Consider the following 17,471-nt stretch of genomic DNA (forward strand, 5'->3'; position numbering starts at 1 on the left):
ACTTATTTGCCTTTTCATAAGTTATTTAACCTTTCTTTCCCTGAAGCCCTTTTCTCTGATTAGTCAGTTCCTCTCAGAATCCCTATTTCAAGAAAGTAGCCAGGTCAATTCATTTCTTCCTTCCTCTCCCAGGTCCATTCTTAAAACTCTAGATTTCTTTCTCCGCTATGCCTCCTCTCTTCCCCAACTTTTCAGCTTCTTTTTATTGAGTGTTGTGTTTCCCCATTAGAATGAAAGAAAGCTCCTTGAAGTCAGGGATTTTCTTTTTGCTTGTTTTTGTATTACCAGTGCCTGGCAATTAATAAGTGATTGTTGACTTCTCTGAGCCTTAGTTTCCTCATCTGTAAAGTACATGTAAATTACATTTACATAATGCTTTAAATTTAAAGTATGCTGAGTACATAATCTGTATTATCTCCTTTGGTCCTCACACATGTCCTACCTTCTTTATAGGATTATTGTGAGTACCTTATGAGGCAGTATATGTGAAAGGGCTTTAATTTTGCTATTATCAAACTGATGAGATTTTTAAAAAAAAATACATTAGCATGAAAAATTCCCTGGTTAAGCAAGATTCTGGTTTTAAAATTGGCATCATTTAATATTTGTGTGATCAGGTGGTATCCAGGCAAAACTGTGATAAAAATTGTGAAATATTTTATGGAAGGATGCAGCATTCTTGCAGTGTTCTACATTGTCACTGTTGCTGGAGGTTCTGTTTTTAATTATATTATGGAAAAATCAAAATTCTCGTTTGAGACAAATTTGAGATTTCAGTATCAGTATTTTCATTACATAGTCCATTTCATTTTCCTACACAGAAGATAGAGATACTATAAAACTGGATAATCCAAAAATTGTGCTTGGATTTGGAATATATTACCAGTTTACTTTTCTAATTTTGTTTGGTGTTGTTTAGCAATTAATTTCTATATTTTGAGCGTGCAGTAAAGGCTGTATTCCAGAAGTATTCTAGGAATAGGGAGGAGTAGCCAGTCTGAGATTAAAATCTTACTATAAAAATACACCCTAAGTTAGCTACACTAACCTATAAAGGAGGCAATTAAGAATTAACATTATAAAAGCAAGAATCTGTATACTGATAATTTATTGTAATTTGGCCAAACAATGAAATGTATATAGTACAGAAATTTTTAAATTTCTTACTAGAATTAAAATTATACTATACATACTATACTTTAGTGCATGCCACATTGGTTTTTATAAATAAACTGTGCCCCTGAAATTAAATTGCCTTAAAGGATAGGGACTAGACCTGTGATTTCATTGAGATTAGGATCTCCCAAAAAAAGAAACTCCCTCTGCCAATGCAAGTCAGCACCTTCTCTGCACCTTAGAGAGATGAACACTGAGAGGTTAAGTGAGTTGCCTAGAGTCACCTAATAGGCTTGTCTGAGGAGGGATGAATTGGCCCAGGTCAAGAATGAGCTGTTTAAAGCTTCCCTGCCATTCAATAGTGAGATTAGGTCAGTGAACAGCCCCTGCACTTTCAACCTGGGAGAGATGGGGAGACCTGGCTTTTTAAAAAAAAAAACCTTTCATAGATAATGTTTAGGTCTTAAAAGAATGACATATTTAACAATTACAGTAGGAATATAAAAGTTGGTAAAGATAATGGAATTTAAGTACATGATTTTGCATTATTTGAAATAAGTAATAGGTTTAACTAGAATGACCCAGCATAGAAATAGTCTACATTTATAATCAGCATTTAATTCTTGAATAAACATCAGTATAGATCTTATCTGTGAGTGACATCCACATTAAGTTCTGCGTAAGGTTAGTTATTGTACCTCTGATTTCACGACTAAAAGAGTACCTGATCCTAAGGGCTTACTTTCTAGGGAGAGAGACAACATGTAAATAGATAAATACAGAGAAGATGGAAGATAATCTCAGAGAGGAAATCAGTACCAGTTTAGAGAGATGGGAAAGGCCTGCAGGAGTTAGGATTAATACTGAGTCTTGAAGGAACACAAAGAAATTAAGAGGACAGCCAGTGTAAAGGCATGGAGATGGGAGATGGAGCATCTTGTTTGAAGAATATCAAATAGGCCAATGTGGTTGGATTGTAGGGTACATGGAGGAGAGTACATTGTAAAAAGACTGCAAAGGGAGGAAGGGGCTTTAAATTCCAAACAGAAGACCATATTTTATCCTGGAGGTAATAGGGAAAATTGGAGCACATTAAGCTAAGGTGGACAGACAGGGGCATTGTTCCAAATGGCTCTCCAGAATAGCTGGACCAATTAAAAGTTCCAACAACTAGTGTACCTGTCTTCCCATAGCTCCTCCAATATTTGCAATTTTTTTCTTTTGCTTTGCCTATCTGATAGGTGTGAAGTGGAATATCAAAATTGCTTTAACATGCATTTCTCCAGTTATTGATTTTTAGAGCATTTTAATATGATTGTTGATAACTTGGATTTCTTCCTTTAAAAAATGGTTGTATGTCCCCCTTACAAAAGTCTGTTATTTATTAAGAAAGTCCCCAATGTATTTCTTAGGTTTTCATTCAATGTGTCATTGCACAAAAATTTGAATAAAAATCAAATTTCCAGATTTCATATCATTTGTATTTAACATTTCCTCCATGTTATTGAGCTGTTTACTTGAGACCTGATTCTCTACATATTGGCTCACTGAGGTAAGGTATGTTACCTTTGGGGATGGTTCCTTCATAGTTCTTTTTATGCTTGTCATAAAGAAAAAAGAACAGTGTTCAAAGGAAATAATAAACAGAATGCTGTTTTTTATGTCTTGCACCTTAGTGCAAAGAAAATAGACCTCCCACAGAACAAAGAGGTATAACTGTCAGCTTTTGGCAAGCAGAGACAAATACTGGACATAACAGGGAAATGAACAAGATCTTTATACAAAAGAATATGAAACCTTCATTGATGGTCAACAAAAGCTGGAATTGGCAATACTCTGAGACAAAGGAGTGCTGAGAGTAGGTGAGGGGCAGAAGCTCATAGTCCTCAGTGTTGTCTCATCTCTGTTAGTAGCAAAAAAAATGCCTAAGGCTATGATGATTTTGTCACCGGTATAGGGAGAAAACAAGTATGTATCAGGAATGCAATGTTTAGTCATTTCCCCCAGCATCAGTTATGAGCAAGGGGTAGTTAAAGCAGGACAGATTAATTGTATGAGCAAGCATGTTTTAAAAACAAAATTATATATACACACACACACTCACGCATATATGTACATGTACATACACATATATATTTATATTTCATTGTCGAATTCAGTGCCTTCTCTTCCCAAAGAACTTAATTATAAATGTATAGACTTAATAGTATACCCATCAACCATCTAATTCTACCCATAAATGAAAGAAGTCCCACAGTCATGCAACTGTCATGTAATCTGTTGCATAAAAGTAATTTATCAGTCAAATCAATCAGTAAATCCAATGTTCTATATCCATAGGCCTCTTCCTTTGCAAATGATGGAGGATAGCACGTTTCTTCTTTGGAGCCAAGTTTAGTTATTACTAATCAAATGTTGTTGTTCTTTCCATTTCCATTGTATTTTTTGTCATTTTAAAATTTTTTAACCGAGTTCTGTGTACTTAAGTTTGTATTAGTTCATGTAAATATTTCCATGTATCTTTTTATAACAATATCCAATTGTATTGGTGTACCACAGTGTATTTTGTCACTCCCCAATCAAAAAACATCTACTTTGTTTGCTCTTCAGTACTACTTTAAAAAGTGCTGCTTCAATGATTTTGCATATATGGTATTTTTCTTTCTATCTTTGATGTTGTTGGGCTATGTGCCTACCAGTGAGATGTCTGAGTTAAAATGGATGGTCATTTTAATCACGTTATTAACATATTATTTTCTTTTAGGGGTTTTCTGCTTTTCAATGCTATTACTGCATATTTCCTGTCTGTATTGCATATTAATATTCCGTGTTTCATCTTAACAATCAGTGTTCTGTTTATCTTGGCTTCACTCTGTTTATTAAGTCAAGGGATTATGAAATCAGAGGATCTTAGATCTACAAAGTTGGAGGGGCCACAGAGATAATATAGTTGAATCTTCTCCCTTTCATCTTATTGTTGAAGAAACAAATTTCCAAACAGTTGATTTTCTCAAAATCACGCAGGTGGTAATGGAACTGGGATTTGAAATGGAACCTCAAGTTCCCTGTACTTTTTACTACAGCACATTCATCTTTAGAGCCCTTCATGGAATCAATAAATCAGTCATTCACTGGGTTTCTATTACCCTGATCTGTTATGAATTGTCTTCTGCTCAGAATTAAACTTGCCCAGTGACACAAAAGGAATTAACTAAGGATTTCAGGAAAATCAATTACTGCTGCTGCTGCTGCCATTCATATAAGACATGTGTTTTCATGAACTATCTCATTTTATCATGTAATTCTCACATTGATTATGTCAGGTGTTATTATTATTAAATTCATTTTATAGATGAGGAAAATGAGGTTCAGAGAGGATGCATGACTTATCCAGGGGTACATAATTACTAAATAGATAATATTTAAAGTCCAGAACTCTTTCAGATAAAGTGAGGGATAATGCACTATAATGGATTGGGTATTGGTCTTACAATCAAGAAGATGGGAATTTACATCCCACATCCTATACATACTACATGTGTGATCTTGGGCAATTCCCTTAAGTTATTTGAAGCTCAGTTTTCTCATTTATGAAAAGGAAGCAATTATTTATTTACCTACCCCCCACGGGATTATGTTAATCAAATATAATGTCTGTGGACCACATAGTACACTATAAATAAGCACTATATAAATGTCAGTTATTGTGCTTATACCACACAAAAATTTCAGTGTTAAGTTAATATTAATACTCATGAGTGATAAATCTATTACATTTTATATGAATGTATACATTTGAAATCAATGCAGATTTGTATTACAATTCTAGAGTTATACATGGTAATAATGTAGCTTATGTTTTTATGTAACTTGTTAAATGTTGAACTGTCCACTTTAAATTAATAATATATTGCCAAGGCTTTAGCAAAAAAAAAAAAAAATGGTCATATGCTTTGACCAAATTTATCTGTTGGGTAATAATGACTCTTAGACTTACAAGGTTGAGTCAGTTCCTTATATTTCTTAGAAATGAGACCCTTAAGAGAGAAACTTGTTGCAAAGATTTTTTTCCCCAGTGATATGTTTTAGAAAGCCTGTGTTTTAGAAAAAAATCACTTTGGCAGCTGAGTAGAAGATAAAGTGTAGTGGGAAGAGACTTTTGAAGGAAGGAGACCAATCAGAGATCCTGTGAACTAGGGTGGTGGCTATGTGAGTGGAGAGCAGGTGCCAATAGGGGAAATGTTGTGAAGATGAAAGTGACAAAATTTGGCTGTAGATTTTATATATGGAGTGAGAATGAGGAATTGAGGATGATAGATACTGAAGTTGTTGGCCTAAGTGGCTAAGAATGGGTGAGGCTTTAAGAGTAATATGATAAGTTTGGAAGAAAGGAGAGTTTGGGGGCAGCTAGTTGACTCAGTAGATAGAGCAGCGGCCCTGGAGTCAGGAGGACCTGAGTTCAAATTTGGCCTCAGACACATAACACTTACTAGCTGTGTGACCCTGGGCAAGTCACTTAATCCCATTGCCTAGCCAAAAAAAAAAAAAAGAGTTTGGGGGAAAAAATGAGTTCTGTTTTGGACATGTTAAGTTGGAGATTTCTAAATATTATATTGCCAGTATGTGTCAGAGGCAGAACTTTGAATCCAGGTCTTTCTGGTTTAAAAGCCAGCTCTCTATCCACAAACACCATGTTGCCTGCTTTGTGAAGTTCTAAATAAATTCATTTTATCGTTATGGATGTGTGTGAAATTTTAGATTTTCTCAAGTTACATACTTCTCTAACCCACCCTTAGGGTATCCCAAGTTAAGTTCCCCACCTGGTTTATTTCAACCTTTTTGTAGTTCCCTGTGCATCTCTAGATAATACTACCTGTCCCCCTCTCTACATCTTTTACCATTAATATTTAAGTGATCTATGGAACTGGCAATGGATTTGAACCTCTCCTCTCCCCTTCTTTTGGTGATACTTGCCACTACTTAGATAATGGTAGTAATGGTTCCTATGAAAACAGATTTGGCAGAATGCCTGCCCTGGCGGTGTTAAAGCTTCTGCCAGCCCTACAAGTAACACCATATATCAGGGTATGCCTTTATATGATCTTTGCTGATGGCACCAAAAAAAATTTTCCCTTACTGTTTCATCTTCTGCTGTTCGCTTCTCTCATCTTCTTGTTCTCCTTCTCCTGTTTTGTCTTCTACTCTTTCTTCTGTTCTTTTACTTCCTTTTTCAGATCACAAAGCTCTTTGCAAGAAATTGAAAAATGAATTTTGTATATGCATTAAACAAAGCTTTTTGAATATGCTTTTGAAAACTAAAACTTAACTTGATGTATATTTGACCCTACAGTATGTTTTCATCCTGATTTTTTTTCCATTGTTTTTTCCAGGTGAAAGAAATGATGTTCTCCAGATTAAGAGTAGTTGCCTCTCCTTGTACATTGGCATGTCGAAGTGTGCATACCAGAGAAAAAGGCAAGCCATTAATGTTGAATCCAAGAACAAACAAAGTTAGTAACATTAATACTACTGTTTTTCTCACTTCTTATATATTAGTTTAACATAATATTTTGCTACCATCAAATAAATAATGCAACCAAGTTATCAAATAAATATATTAAATGAACTTTTTGAGTTTTGAAAGTTTTGTTATTCTGTGGAATTTGCTTCGGAGATGACCCTGACAACATTTTAAAATAGTATTTTATTTTTTATTTTTTCCAAATTACATATAAAAACAATTTGTGGGGTTTTTTTTATTGTTTTGAGTTCCAAATTTTATCCCTCCTTCCCTCCTTTCCCTCGCTTTGAGACAGTAAGCAGGCTGATAAAGGTTATATATGTGCAATCATGTAAAACACTTCCATATCAGTCATTTTGTGCAAGAAGACTTGAACAAAAAGAAAGAGAAAATAATATTATGATTCAGTCTGTTTCCAGACATCATCACTTCTTTCTCTGGAGGTGGATAGCATGTTTCATCATAAGTCCTTTGGGATTCTGACAGCATTTTTAATGATAGAATTTTCTGGCAGGGGTTCTGTTTCCGATAGAAGTGAGGTATTGTGAATCTACATTGGGTTGAACTAAGGGACAGATCATTTATAGTTAGGTAGTTAATACCCTTCACTAGGAAAAATTATTAATAACACTCTGGAAGGACGTATAACTCTTAATTAGAAAACCCAGCTTCTTGTAGCTTTCTGGATTCTGACTCAGCATTGAAACACTTAATTTATAAGGTAGCTAGAGCTTGTGGAGGTAAGCCCATCTGTAGCATTACTTTCAGAATTTTTCTTAGAGGGCAGTGAGGGAAATGAATTTAATGAAGTATCCCTTTTATTTACCGATTTCTAACTTGAAACAAAGCCCAAGGTGGATATTACTGTCACTTGATAGATAGTTAAAGTAGGGTTTTTTCTCAACAAATAGAGGAGGGTGGGTCTAAGTAGAGGAGCTTCTCTTATTAACTCTTTTCTCATTTCTATTCTAAAAGCAATTACTTTGAAATTGAAAAGAACCCTATTCCCAACTGATGTGTTTTTGTGAACTTTACAGCTTTTTGCCAAATAAAATTTTAGCTAATTGAATTAGTAGCAACTTATTTTAGTAATAAAATTTTAAATCAAATTTCATAGTAAAGTATACTGTAGGTCTAATCTTCTGTCATATGTTACAAATATTGTCCATAAATATCAGTGAAATTTTTATATTAGGAAATTGACATTCAGATATTTGCAAAGAGCATTCAAAAATTCATTCCAAATTGGCATTTTATCATAGCTTAAGTGGAGATAAAGACAAAATAATTCACGCTAGTTATTTTGTCTTGTGACATATCTAAAAATATGTGACTTTCTAATTGTATGCCAGTTATCCGGAGACAGCCCTCACTTTATCCTGACATGAAAACCTAATTTATTTTTTATTACTGGCTTCATAGATTCTCATGGTTGGACAGGACCTCAGTAGACATTTAATCTAATCCATACCTGCATAGCAATCCCCTCCACAGCATACTTGACAAGTGGCCATCTCTCAAGTCATTTTGGGGGTAAAAGAGAAAAGGGGGGGGTACTTTTTGAGGGGAGAGAGGCAAGGTTAAAGTCAGTATGTTAAAAGTCATGAAACTATCTCAACCTTTGAAGCTCATAAGATAAAGATTTATTTTAGTTATAGAGCATCTCATGATAGACTAGTAGGACTTAATTTCTGCTTGTATTTTCTAGAAAGAAATTAGCTGCCTAGCAGGTTTTAATGAAATTCACTAACTTTACTAATTAGCAATAGGTGGAAATTTTTACTGGTAATCTACCAAGACCTAGATTTTGTGTTAATCACTGTATGTTATATATGACAATTATATAAAATTGTGTTTATTAATCAATTAGATTAGGTCACAAATGTAATATTTGATATGTTACTTGAATCCTCATGGTAAATATATAGTGAAAGTACCCAATCCCAACTTTTATTTAAGGTAATAGTAATAGGAAAAGGCATTTATAAGTGAAATCCATAGATATTCCCTAAAACTTAGTTTTAGCCACCCAGCCTTTTACCATAGCTAATCGGTGCTAGTAAAATTGGCTGTGTTTGAGTTTCAGCTCCTCACCCATAATGTACTAATAATAATGAGGGAAAAGAGAAGCAAAAGGATAGTCAGTCAATAAACATATATTAAGAGCCTGCTATGTGCAAGACATTGTGCTAAGTGCTGAGGAAACAAAGAAGGGCAAACACCAATCCCTATCCTTGAGGAGCCTGCAGTCTAGTGGAGGAGTCCACATGCAAACAAGCTTTATACAGGATAGCTAGGAAATAAACAGAGGGAAGACACTAGAATTAAGGAGAACAGGAAAGGCTTCCCGTAGGAGGTGAGATTTTAGCTGGGATTGGAAAAAAGCCAAGAAGTAGAGATGAATAGAGAAAAGGGATTTAGATAATGCAAAGCCAAATAATTAATAATTCTGAAATTTGCTTATGAATGTGGATCAATTTTTTTATAAAGAATATTTTGCCATTTCCTCCTTTAGGGAATGGCATTTACATTGCGAGAACGACAGATGCTTGGACTTCAAGGACTTCTACCTCCTAAAATAGAGACACAGGATATTCAAGCTTTACGATTCCATAGAAACATAAAAAGAATAAGTGATCCTTTGGAAAAGTAAGAGTTTGTCAGAAACTTCTATTTTGTTAATTTTGCGGGCGGGGTTGGTTCCAATTTGTAAGATTTAGACTCATTTTATTGTGGTATATATTGTGGTATAACCAATGCTTTGACTTTTTTACTAAAATTTGTTTTCTTTCCGTTATTTAAATAACCTTATTTCACTTTTATTTATCATTGTAAATTATTGTGGGAAAAGGTTTTGAGACTCATAGTAGGCTCAGTAGAATTATAGAATACTAGAATTAGAAAAAATTCTAATTCCTCGATTGACCTATAGGTCATCTAGTCTGACTTCCCACCCAGTGCAAGAATTTCCTCTACAGTATCTCTTTGTATCTAGGTGATTATTTGAAAATTCTTTCTTTTAATGGGTCAAAATCTGCTTCCATTTATTCTAGTTCTGCTGTTCTGTCCTCTAAAGCTACAAAAATAAGTATAATCCCCCTTCCATGTGATTGCCCTTAATATGTTTGAAAGTAGTTGCCATGTCCTCCTCCAAGTCATCGTTCTGTATTTCATGTATCTGTTTCCTAAATTTTTTTCTTACATGACATCGATTTCAAGCCACTTATCAAATTAGCTTCCCTATTCTGGCTACACTTTATTTGCTTCAGCATTCATGGTATGGTGTAAAGGAAAGAGTAATAGATTTAGTTAGGAAAGGCTTGGGTTCAGATCCCATCTCTGGCACTTACTAGGTGTGTGACCAGATTTAATCTACTCTTAAGAAGTATTGTGCAATATTACTTTGGTTTTGTATACTACCTTCTCTACTTTCTGTTGTCCAAAACTAATCAAAGGAAGCTATAGGAAAAGTTTTGTAGTAAATCTATTTTTAGTCAATTCTATTTTATGTATTGTTTGCTTTTCCAGAATCTATAAATATTTCAGTTCTCTTTCATAATTTGCTTTGTTCTGTATTTAAGTATGTAAGTAGATTATACTTTTATTGGTTAATATTAGTTCCTAGAATTGAACAAAAATTTTACTTTATTTTTCTGAATATATAGTCAGAAACAATTTTTATGATCATATTGCTTTAAAAAGTAATGCTTTCCATAGTATTAACCAAGTAATATGTAGAACTATATTCATGTATATTTTTGGAAGATTAATATGTTAGTGTGAGCAGTAAATTATCTCTAACCCTATTTATTTACCATGCTTGTTTTCAGATATATCTACATAATGGGAGTTCAAGAAAGAAATGAAAAGTTATTTTATAGGATTCTTCAAGATGATATTGAAAGATTAATGCCAATAGTATATACCCCAACAGTGGGTCTCGCCTGTTCACAATACGGACACATCTTTCGGAGACCAAAGTAAGACTAATTCTAATTTATATTTAGAAATTATTATGATCATGGTTTATAGAAAAGACATTATATTATACTTTACTGAATCTGCAGTTCCTTCTTGTATGTTGACATAGCTCTTATTCCTCGTGTCTTCCATCCATTTTCTGTATTACAACAGCTTAAGTGAAAGTGATAGGAGAAACGACATGCAGACTTCTTTTTCGATAGAAATTATTATTGCTATATTCCTGTTGCCCCTAAAATATTATATGAATTTCATCTGTTTCGTGCTCAAAAAAACAGAAGCACAATACCAAGTAATAATAACTAACAATTATATAATTCCTTGCAGTTTGAAAAGCACTTTGTAAGTAAATTGTATTTTAATTGCTATTTTACAGATGAGGAAATTTAGGTTCAGAGAAATTTAGTGTTGGAGTCAGGATGAAAACAGAATTCTTTTGATTCTCACTCTTTTGTTCTTTTGACTACACTAGGGTGCCTCTTTGGGAACTTTCTTCTGAATTCTGGTAGAGATACAGTCTACTTTTCACTAAAACTATACTTGACAATCTGGCCATGAGTACTTTCTGACTAATTTAAGAGACTTTCCTCAGTTCTTTTTTAACTTTATATTATTCTGTCCATTTTTCCCCTTTCATAAGGTAAAATGATAAAGCTACATTTTTTCCATTTAGGTAACTAGATAGTGGTTTTTCTAGTTCTAAGTACCTTGAGCACACACAAATTCATGTATTACCAAGTTCAGTTAACTTCTTTCTCTTATCATTTCATTATGTCCTAATGCTTTCAGAGCTAAACAAAAATCTTTCACACTGCTCTCTGTCTCCCTCTCTCTTTCTCCCTCCATCTCTCTCTCTCTCTCTCTCTCTCTCTCTCTCTCTCTCTCTCAGATGTGAAGCTAGATATAATGAAATGTAACCTCCTAATTGCTGCTCTTCCCATTAGCCTCTCCTCCTTCTAGTCCATCCTACGCACTACCACCCATTGTCCTTCTGAAAAGACCACTTGATTATGTCATTCCCTTTTACTGCTCTCCATAACTCATCCCATACCTACTGTTTTAGCTTGTCTTCCTACTTTTACATGGATTTTTTACTTCATCCAGACTGGTGACCTTATTATCCCCAAACCATCCCTTGATCATTATTTTCTCTCTGGCTGCTCATTTTCTTTCTCATACTTGAAATACCCTTCTCACACCTCTCTACCTAGCTGACTTCAAAGCTTCAATCCCAAACTTAGCCTATTCTTCCTGAAGACTTCTCTAGCTTTCATTATCTGTCTCTTCTCTGACAGGTGTGTGTGAGAGGATGGGGTAAGGGACCTGAAAGCTAGAGAAATAGAAGGATGTGTGTATGTGGGGGAGGGGGATATTTGTGTGTGTGAAGGGTGGGGAAATGTATTCTGAGGGGTCCTCTATGTGGCTTCCTCGCTATAGAGGAGCCTCTGCAGGCCCTGAGACAGGATTATATGTGAGAGGGCAAAGGAAGGAGTATCTTTGGTGCATGAAAGTGGGTCTGAGGGGCAGGCATTCAGCTTCTCTTCTGCTAAAAGGAAAATCAGGGCCTCTGATCCTAGAAGAAGAAAAAAAAAAACGAGAGTGATTGGGAGGACTAATGATCCAGATGCTGATGACTCCTCTGTGCCTACACCTACCCTGAAAGGAGTACCTCCAGGTTAACCTGCCTTTCAATTCTTCATCTACATTAAAGACCTAGGCCAGGCCTATGTGTATTTATGTGTGTGGTTATAGAGTCCTATATGTGTGGAGATGACTGAATCTGAACCTACTCCAGGACATCTCTTTTTGTGGGCTCAAGAGTCATACCTTATTAAGGGAGATGAACCTTTTCCAAGATAGTTTGAAAATATCTGAACAACCACATTGTGTCTCTCATGACAGCCCTCTTTACCAAGCAAAACCATACAAACCAGAAGTCCAAATTTTTCATTAAATTATACGGAAAGGAAGAGAGCAGCTTATTCCCAATCTCAACCTGAATCCGGGGATTTAGGCAGGGAAAAGGGGGGAATCCTGAGATCTGGGGAAAGAACTTAGGAAACGGTATATCTAAATGATGGGGTACCAACTGGCAAAGGGAGAGAATTAAAGAAAACCTCCCAACAACTATAGCTGTCCAGTAGGGGAATGGATTACCTCAGGTAAATCGTTCTGCCTTCCTTGTTTTGGAAGTTGTTGAAAATTTTCCCCATCAGATTTGAGTTGGACTAGACGATCTTTAAAATCCTTTCTAACTCCAAGATACTGTGGCACTTTTTGTCTATGCCACTCATGCTTTATATTCATTATCTTGTCATGTCTTACTGCTTCAGGTAAATTTTAAGCTTTGCAGGTAGTACCATGACTTATGTATTTTTATCCTCTCCTATACCTAGCACAGTGCTTTTTGCCATATTAGATGTTCAGTAGATATTTGTTGGTTGGCAAATGATTGTTTGGTCCAGGTTAGATTCAGAGTTGGAACAGCATCATAGAGATTAAGTGTCAGGATGAGTTGGCACAAGATTGGAAATCATAGCAAAAGTGGATTCCAGTTATTTGGTTTCTATTTGACTGTATCCTCTAAAATCCAGTTTGGTGGGAGAGGGAGGAATTTTTTCCACATAATTAAATTTCCTTTTATTCTGGATAAGAGTATTCTATTTCATATGACTTTGCACTTTAAACCATGATCTCCTATAAAATATATATATTCTGTGAAGGCTTTTTATATATTATCTTCTCTCTCTGCCTGCTCCTCTTTTAAGCTTTAATGAAGTTTTTATATTGATTTACTTCATAGAAGTTTTTATAGTTTCATACTTTCTCATATTCATGATTGACTTTTATATCATTTTGATAGTTTTTAGCTTGAATATGGTAGCCTTATCCTACATAAAACAGGGACAGCATTTAAATATAATAATGTCCCCTGACAGCTGTGCAGTGAGCAGTTTTTATCAGTGTGGCATTAGATCAATTTGGAACTATGCAATGGCTCGACTTTTCTCAACAAACTACGCGAAGTAGTCTAACTCACTAATAGTTGGGAGGGAGGGACTTCATAACACAAAAGAAAGCAAACTATTGTAAAGTGCAAAAGTGTTTTTGTTCTGTTGCAGGGGATTATTTATTTCAATCTCAGACAGAGGCCATATTAGATCAATTGTGGATAACTGGCCAGAAAATGATGTTAAGGTACTAATAGCACAACTCTCCCTTTCACAATGTTGTCTTTCCTTTTAAGTTACCTGTGTACATAGACACCAACATTTTTCATTGTTGCCATAGTTTATTTTGCACTTCTATGTCACAGTGCTTTTTTAATGAGGATATCATGGTATTGTACAAATGTAAGGGGTAGCCTTTCTCTTTAGGAATCAATGATGAGAAGTTCAGCTGATTCAGAGAAAGAGAGGAGGGCGACAGTGCTGACTTCTGCCTGCCCTCAGCTTCTTTTAGACTTTAGTCTCTTTGTATTTAAAATACCAGAAAGTTTTATTTGGGGGTTCATGATTTTATTGTACATGTAAGGTTACTTGCTAGATTTTCTAATTTTTTTAAAAGCCCTAAGTTAGATCCATTTCCTGTTTGAACAACAGCATTTTGCATACATTTTCCTCCACGTTTTTACAACAACGGCATGAGGCATGTAGTAGTATTATTATCCCCATTTTAAAATTTATAGACATAGAGTTTATAGAGTAGTTTATAGAGATAGAGCTAGAATTTTAAACTCAAATCTTTGGATTCCAAATCCATTACCGTTTCCATTGTATTAAGTTGCCTCTCTTTTTTTCTTTCATCAAATACGATTTTAGCACCTTTACTTGTAGGTGCTTTTGTTTTTACATTTCTATGCTTGAATACCTCACTAAAAGAGTTATTTTCAGGGCAGTTAGGTGGCACAGTAGATAGAGCACCAGCCCTGGAGTTCAAATCCGGCCTCAGGCACTTGACACTTATCAGCTGTGTGACCCTGGACAAGTCACTTAACCCCATTGCCTAGCAAAAAAAAAAAATTATTTTGGAAAGAACTTTATTAGTTCTAACTGAAGGGATAAATACTTAGAGAATGAAACTTACAGTTCTATCTAAGTCTTTTAGATTTATCCTTAGCTAAAGAACCATTTTCATCTATTATAATATTTTAGGAATCCACTTCATGCATGTGTTGTTTATGTGACAGTTTCTTTTGTATTCCTTCTATAAGTATAGTGATTTGACACATGTGAGGCTTTTTTTCCTTTACCACGTTGTTTTGCCTTTATGTTTAAATTCAAGGCTTACCAGGGAGAAAACTTGTACTTAAGCCAGAACCTTTAGCAGATGGAAATTAGTTTTAATTCATTACCTTTTTAACATGCTTTTATCAAGGAGTAGTTCAAGAATGTCAAGTGTATTTAGGTTATTTTCTTTTAAAGTTTTTAAGGTAAATAATTTGAATTATAAAGTTATAGTTAAAAGTACAATAAAAAGTAAATCCTGTAAAAATACCATTTTAACCTCTAATATTTTGATTTAACTTTTAATGTGTATCTTTTTGTAATTAAGGCTGTTGTGGTAACTGACGGAGAGAGAATATTGGGTCTTGGAGATCTGGGTGTCTATGGAATGGGAATTCCAGTAGGAAAGCTTTGTTTATATACAGCTTGTGCTGGAATACGACCAGATAAGTGCCTTCCTGTGTGTATTGACGTGGGAACTGACAATACAGTGAGTTTAACATTTTCCACCCTCTGATTTGTCTTCCAGTTCTTTGTTATGAAAATTATTTCTCTTGTATTTTTTTCTAAATGATGAATAAGAAAGGCAGAAATTTTTTAGGCGTTATATATTTTTGGCTCTGAATTATTGATTGAATTTGGTTTAGCAGCAGGTTTGTGGCCAAAACTAAACATGTTATATCTGGTGTGATAAAGTGAAGTCTAAAGCTACTAAAGGGGTTTTAGGAAAAATAGCAAGACCGTAGCTTCTTGTTAATTCATTTATTGCTACATTTTTACATAGAAATTATGTAAATAAGGTTATTTGTTTTTATACTGTTTGTTTTCTTTTATAGTCACTCTTAAAAGATCCATTTTATATGGGCTTATATCAGAAAAGAGATCGCTCCCAGCGTTATGACGACCTGATTGATGAATTTATGGAAGCCATTACTGACAGGTATTTAATGAAATTACAAGTATATCACAGTATTAAAGAAAATTACTAGTTTGCATGAGAGGGAGTTCCAATTACAAGTTAAATTTAAATTTCTGTGTTAAAAATAGCAATAAGTGTCTGAGGTGGGATTTAAACTCAGGTCTTCCTGACTTCCCAAGTCCAGAGCTCTATGCATTGGTTTCGTTTGTTTGTTTGTTTTGTTTTGTTTTGTTTTTGGTGAGGCAATCAGGGTTAAGTGACTTGCCCAGGGTCACACAGCTAGTAAGTATCAAGTGTCTGAGGCCGAATCTGAACTCATGTCCTCCTGACTCCAAGGCCAGAGCTTTATGCACTGTGACACCTAGTTGCCCCTAGCTGTATGCATTGTATCACCTCATTGCCTCATTATGAAATTATACCTCATTTGTATAGCACTTTAAGGTTTACAAAGCACTTTGCTCACAAGAACTCGAGAGGTAAATAGGGAAAGTATCATCCATTTTTTCAGAGATTATAATGGAAGCTCAGAGCTATTAAGTGACCTGCCCCGTGTCACATAGTACACATAGGCGCCAGAATTTGAACACAGATCTCCAGGTTCCAAGTTCAGGATTCTTTCCATTAACCAACGATGGAGTCTGGGTGTAGGTGTTTGTTTTTAAAGAAAAATTCTCAGTTTCTGATCCAGAAAGGTAGGAAGAGATTACATTTTAAAAGGTCATGTCAGTTCTTTTTGTTTCTTGATTAGTTCTACTGATAAGTGAGGTATATGTAATTTTCTCTGCACTATGCTTAACCCTTGCCTGTTGAGTTTGATCTATTTGTTGCTTCGATTTGCAAATCCTGCTTTCTCCTAAAAAATTAGAAACTTTCCTATCTGGAAAAAATTGGAACAACTGCCAGTTTACCAACTCTGTGTATCAGGAGCTAGTAAATATTTATTTTCTTCTTAAATAATGAACGTGAGGTGCTCTCATTACCCTTGGCTGCTCATTACAGTGGTTTAGCACCCTGAGAGCTGAGAAAATTGTAACTGAAATTTCTTTCAAGTCCCATGTCCTGTTGTCCTCCAGGAATTTGGGGAACAACCACACAACATTCTCAGATATTCTTCTACTTGAATACAGTTTATCGAGTAACTCTTGTTCTTCAGGTCAAACAACCTCAACTCCTTTTAACCTTTTGTCATAGGGGCTAAATTCCATTCCTTTATTTTTTTGATTTTCTATAGATCTATTCCCATTAGGGCCCTTGATTCATTATTTTATTAACATAATCCCAGTATTAAATTTTGTTATGTAGCTTGTGTACATCTGTAATCCCTAGATCATTTTCTTTTGTATTTATCTCAAGCTGATATCTTACCATATGCTAGTGTTTTTGAAATTTTGATCTCAAGATATTACCATCTTGCATTTTTAGTTTGAACTTCCTATTATACTAATATACTTATTATTTAAGCAGTTATTATATCTACTGATATATTTTTGTTTCTGTGCCATTTCTTTTGGTCTCATCTATGGTTTTGTTGGTATAGATTAACTCCCAGGGTAGAAATCTCCTTTATTGATGCATGTTGGCATCTCATTTTCAACATAGAGTATTAAAATATTGTGGGGAGCAGTGAAAGGTTTCAAAAACAGCACTTGAAGTAGCACTAGGTCTTCCTGGCTGCAGTGCTCTAGGCCTGCTACAACATGCTGATTCT

The 17,471-nt window shown here is 34.8% G+C and overlaps 1 protein-coding gene across 1 annotated transcript in view; it reads left to right on the plus strand.

Annotated features, from left to right (window-relative positions):
- The window catches only part of ME2 (malic enzyme 2), a 78,091-nt gene that overhangs the window by 23,559 nt on the left and 37,061 nt on the right, over positions 1–17,471 (plus strand). Inside the window, exons 2-7 of the mRNA XM_027869056.1 lie at positions 6,507–6,626; positions 9,153–9,286; positions 10,468–10,617; positions 13,741–13,816; positions 15,173–15,334; positions 15,681–15,784. Of these exons, the coding sequence (XP_027724857.1) occupies positions 6,516–6,626; positions 9,153–9,286; positions 10,468–10,617; positions 13,741–13,816; positions 15,173–15,334; positions 15,681–15,784 (737 nt within the window). The 5' untranslated portion in view covers positions 6,507–6,515. The remainder of the gene's footprint in view (positions 1–6,506; positions 6,627–9,152; positions 9,287–10,467; positions 10,618–13,740; positions 13,817–15,172; positions 15,335–15,680; positions 15,785–17,471) is intronic.

The sequence above is a fragment of the Vombatus ursinus genome, unplaced genomic scaffold (assembly GCF_900497805.2).
Source record: "Vombatus ursinus unplaced genomic scaffold, bare-nosed wombat genome assembly UNPS02014791.1, whole genome shotgun sequence".
Classification (NCBI taxonomy): Eukaryota; Metazoa; Chordata; class Mammalia; order Diprotodontia; family Vombatidae; genus Vombatus; species Vombatus ursinus.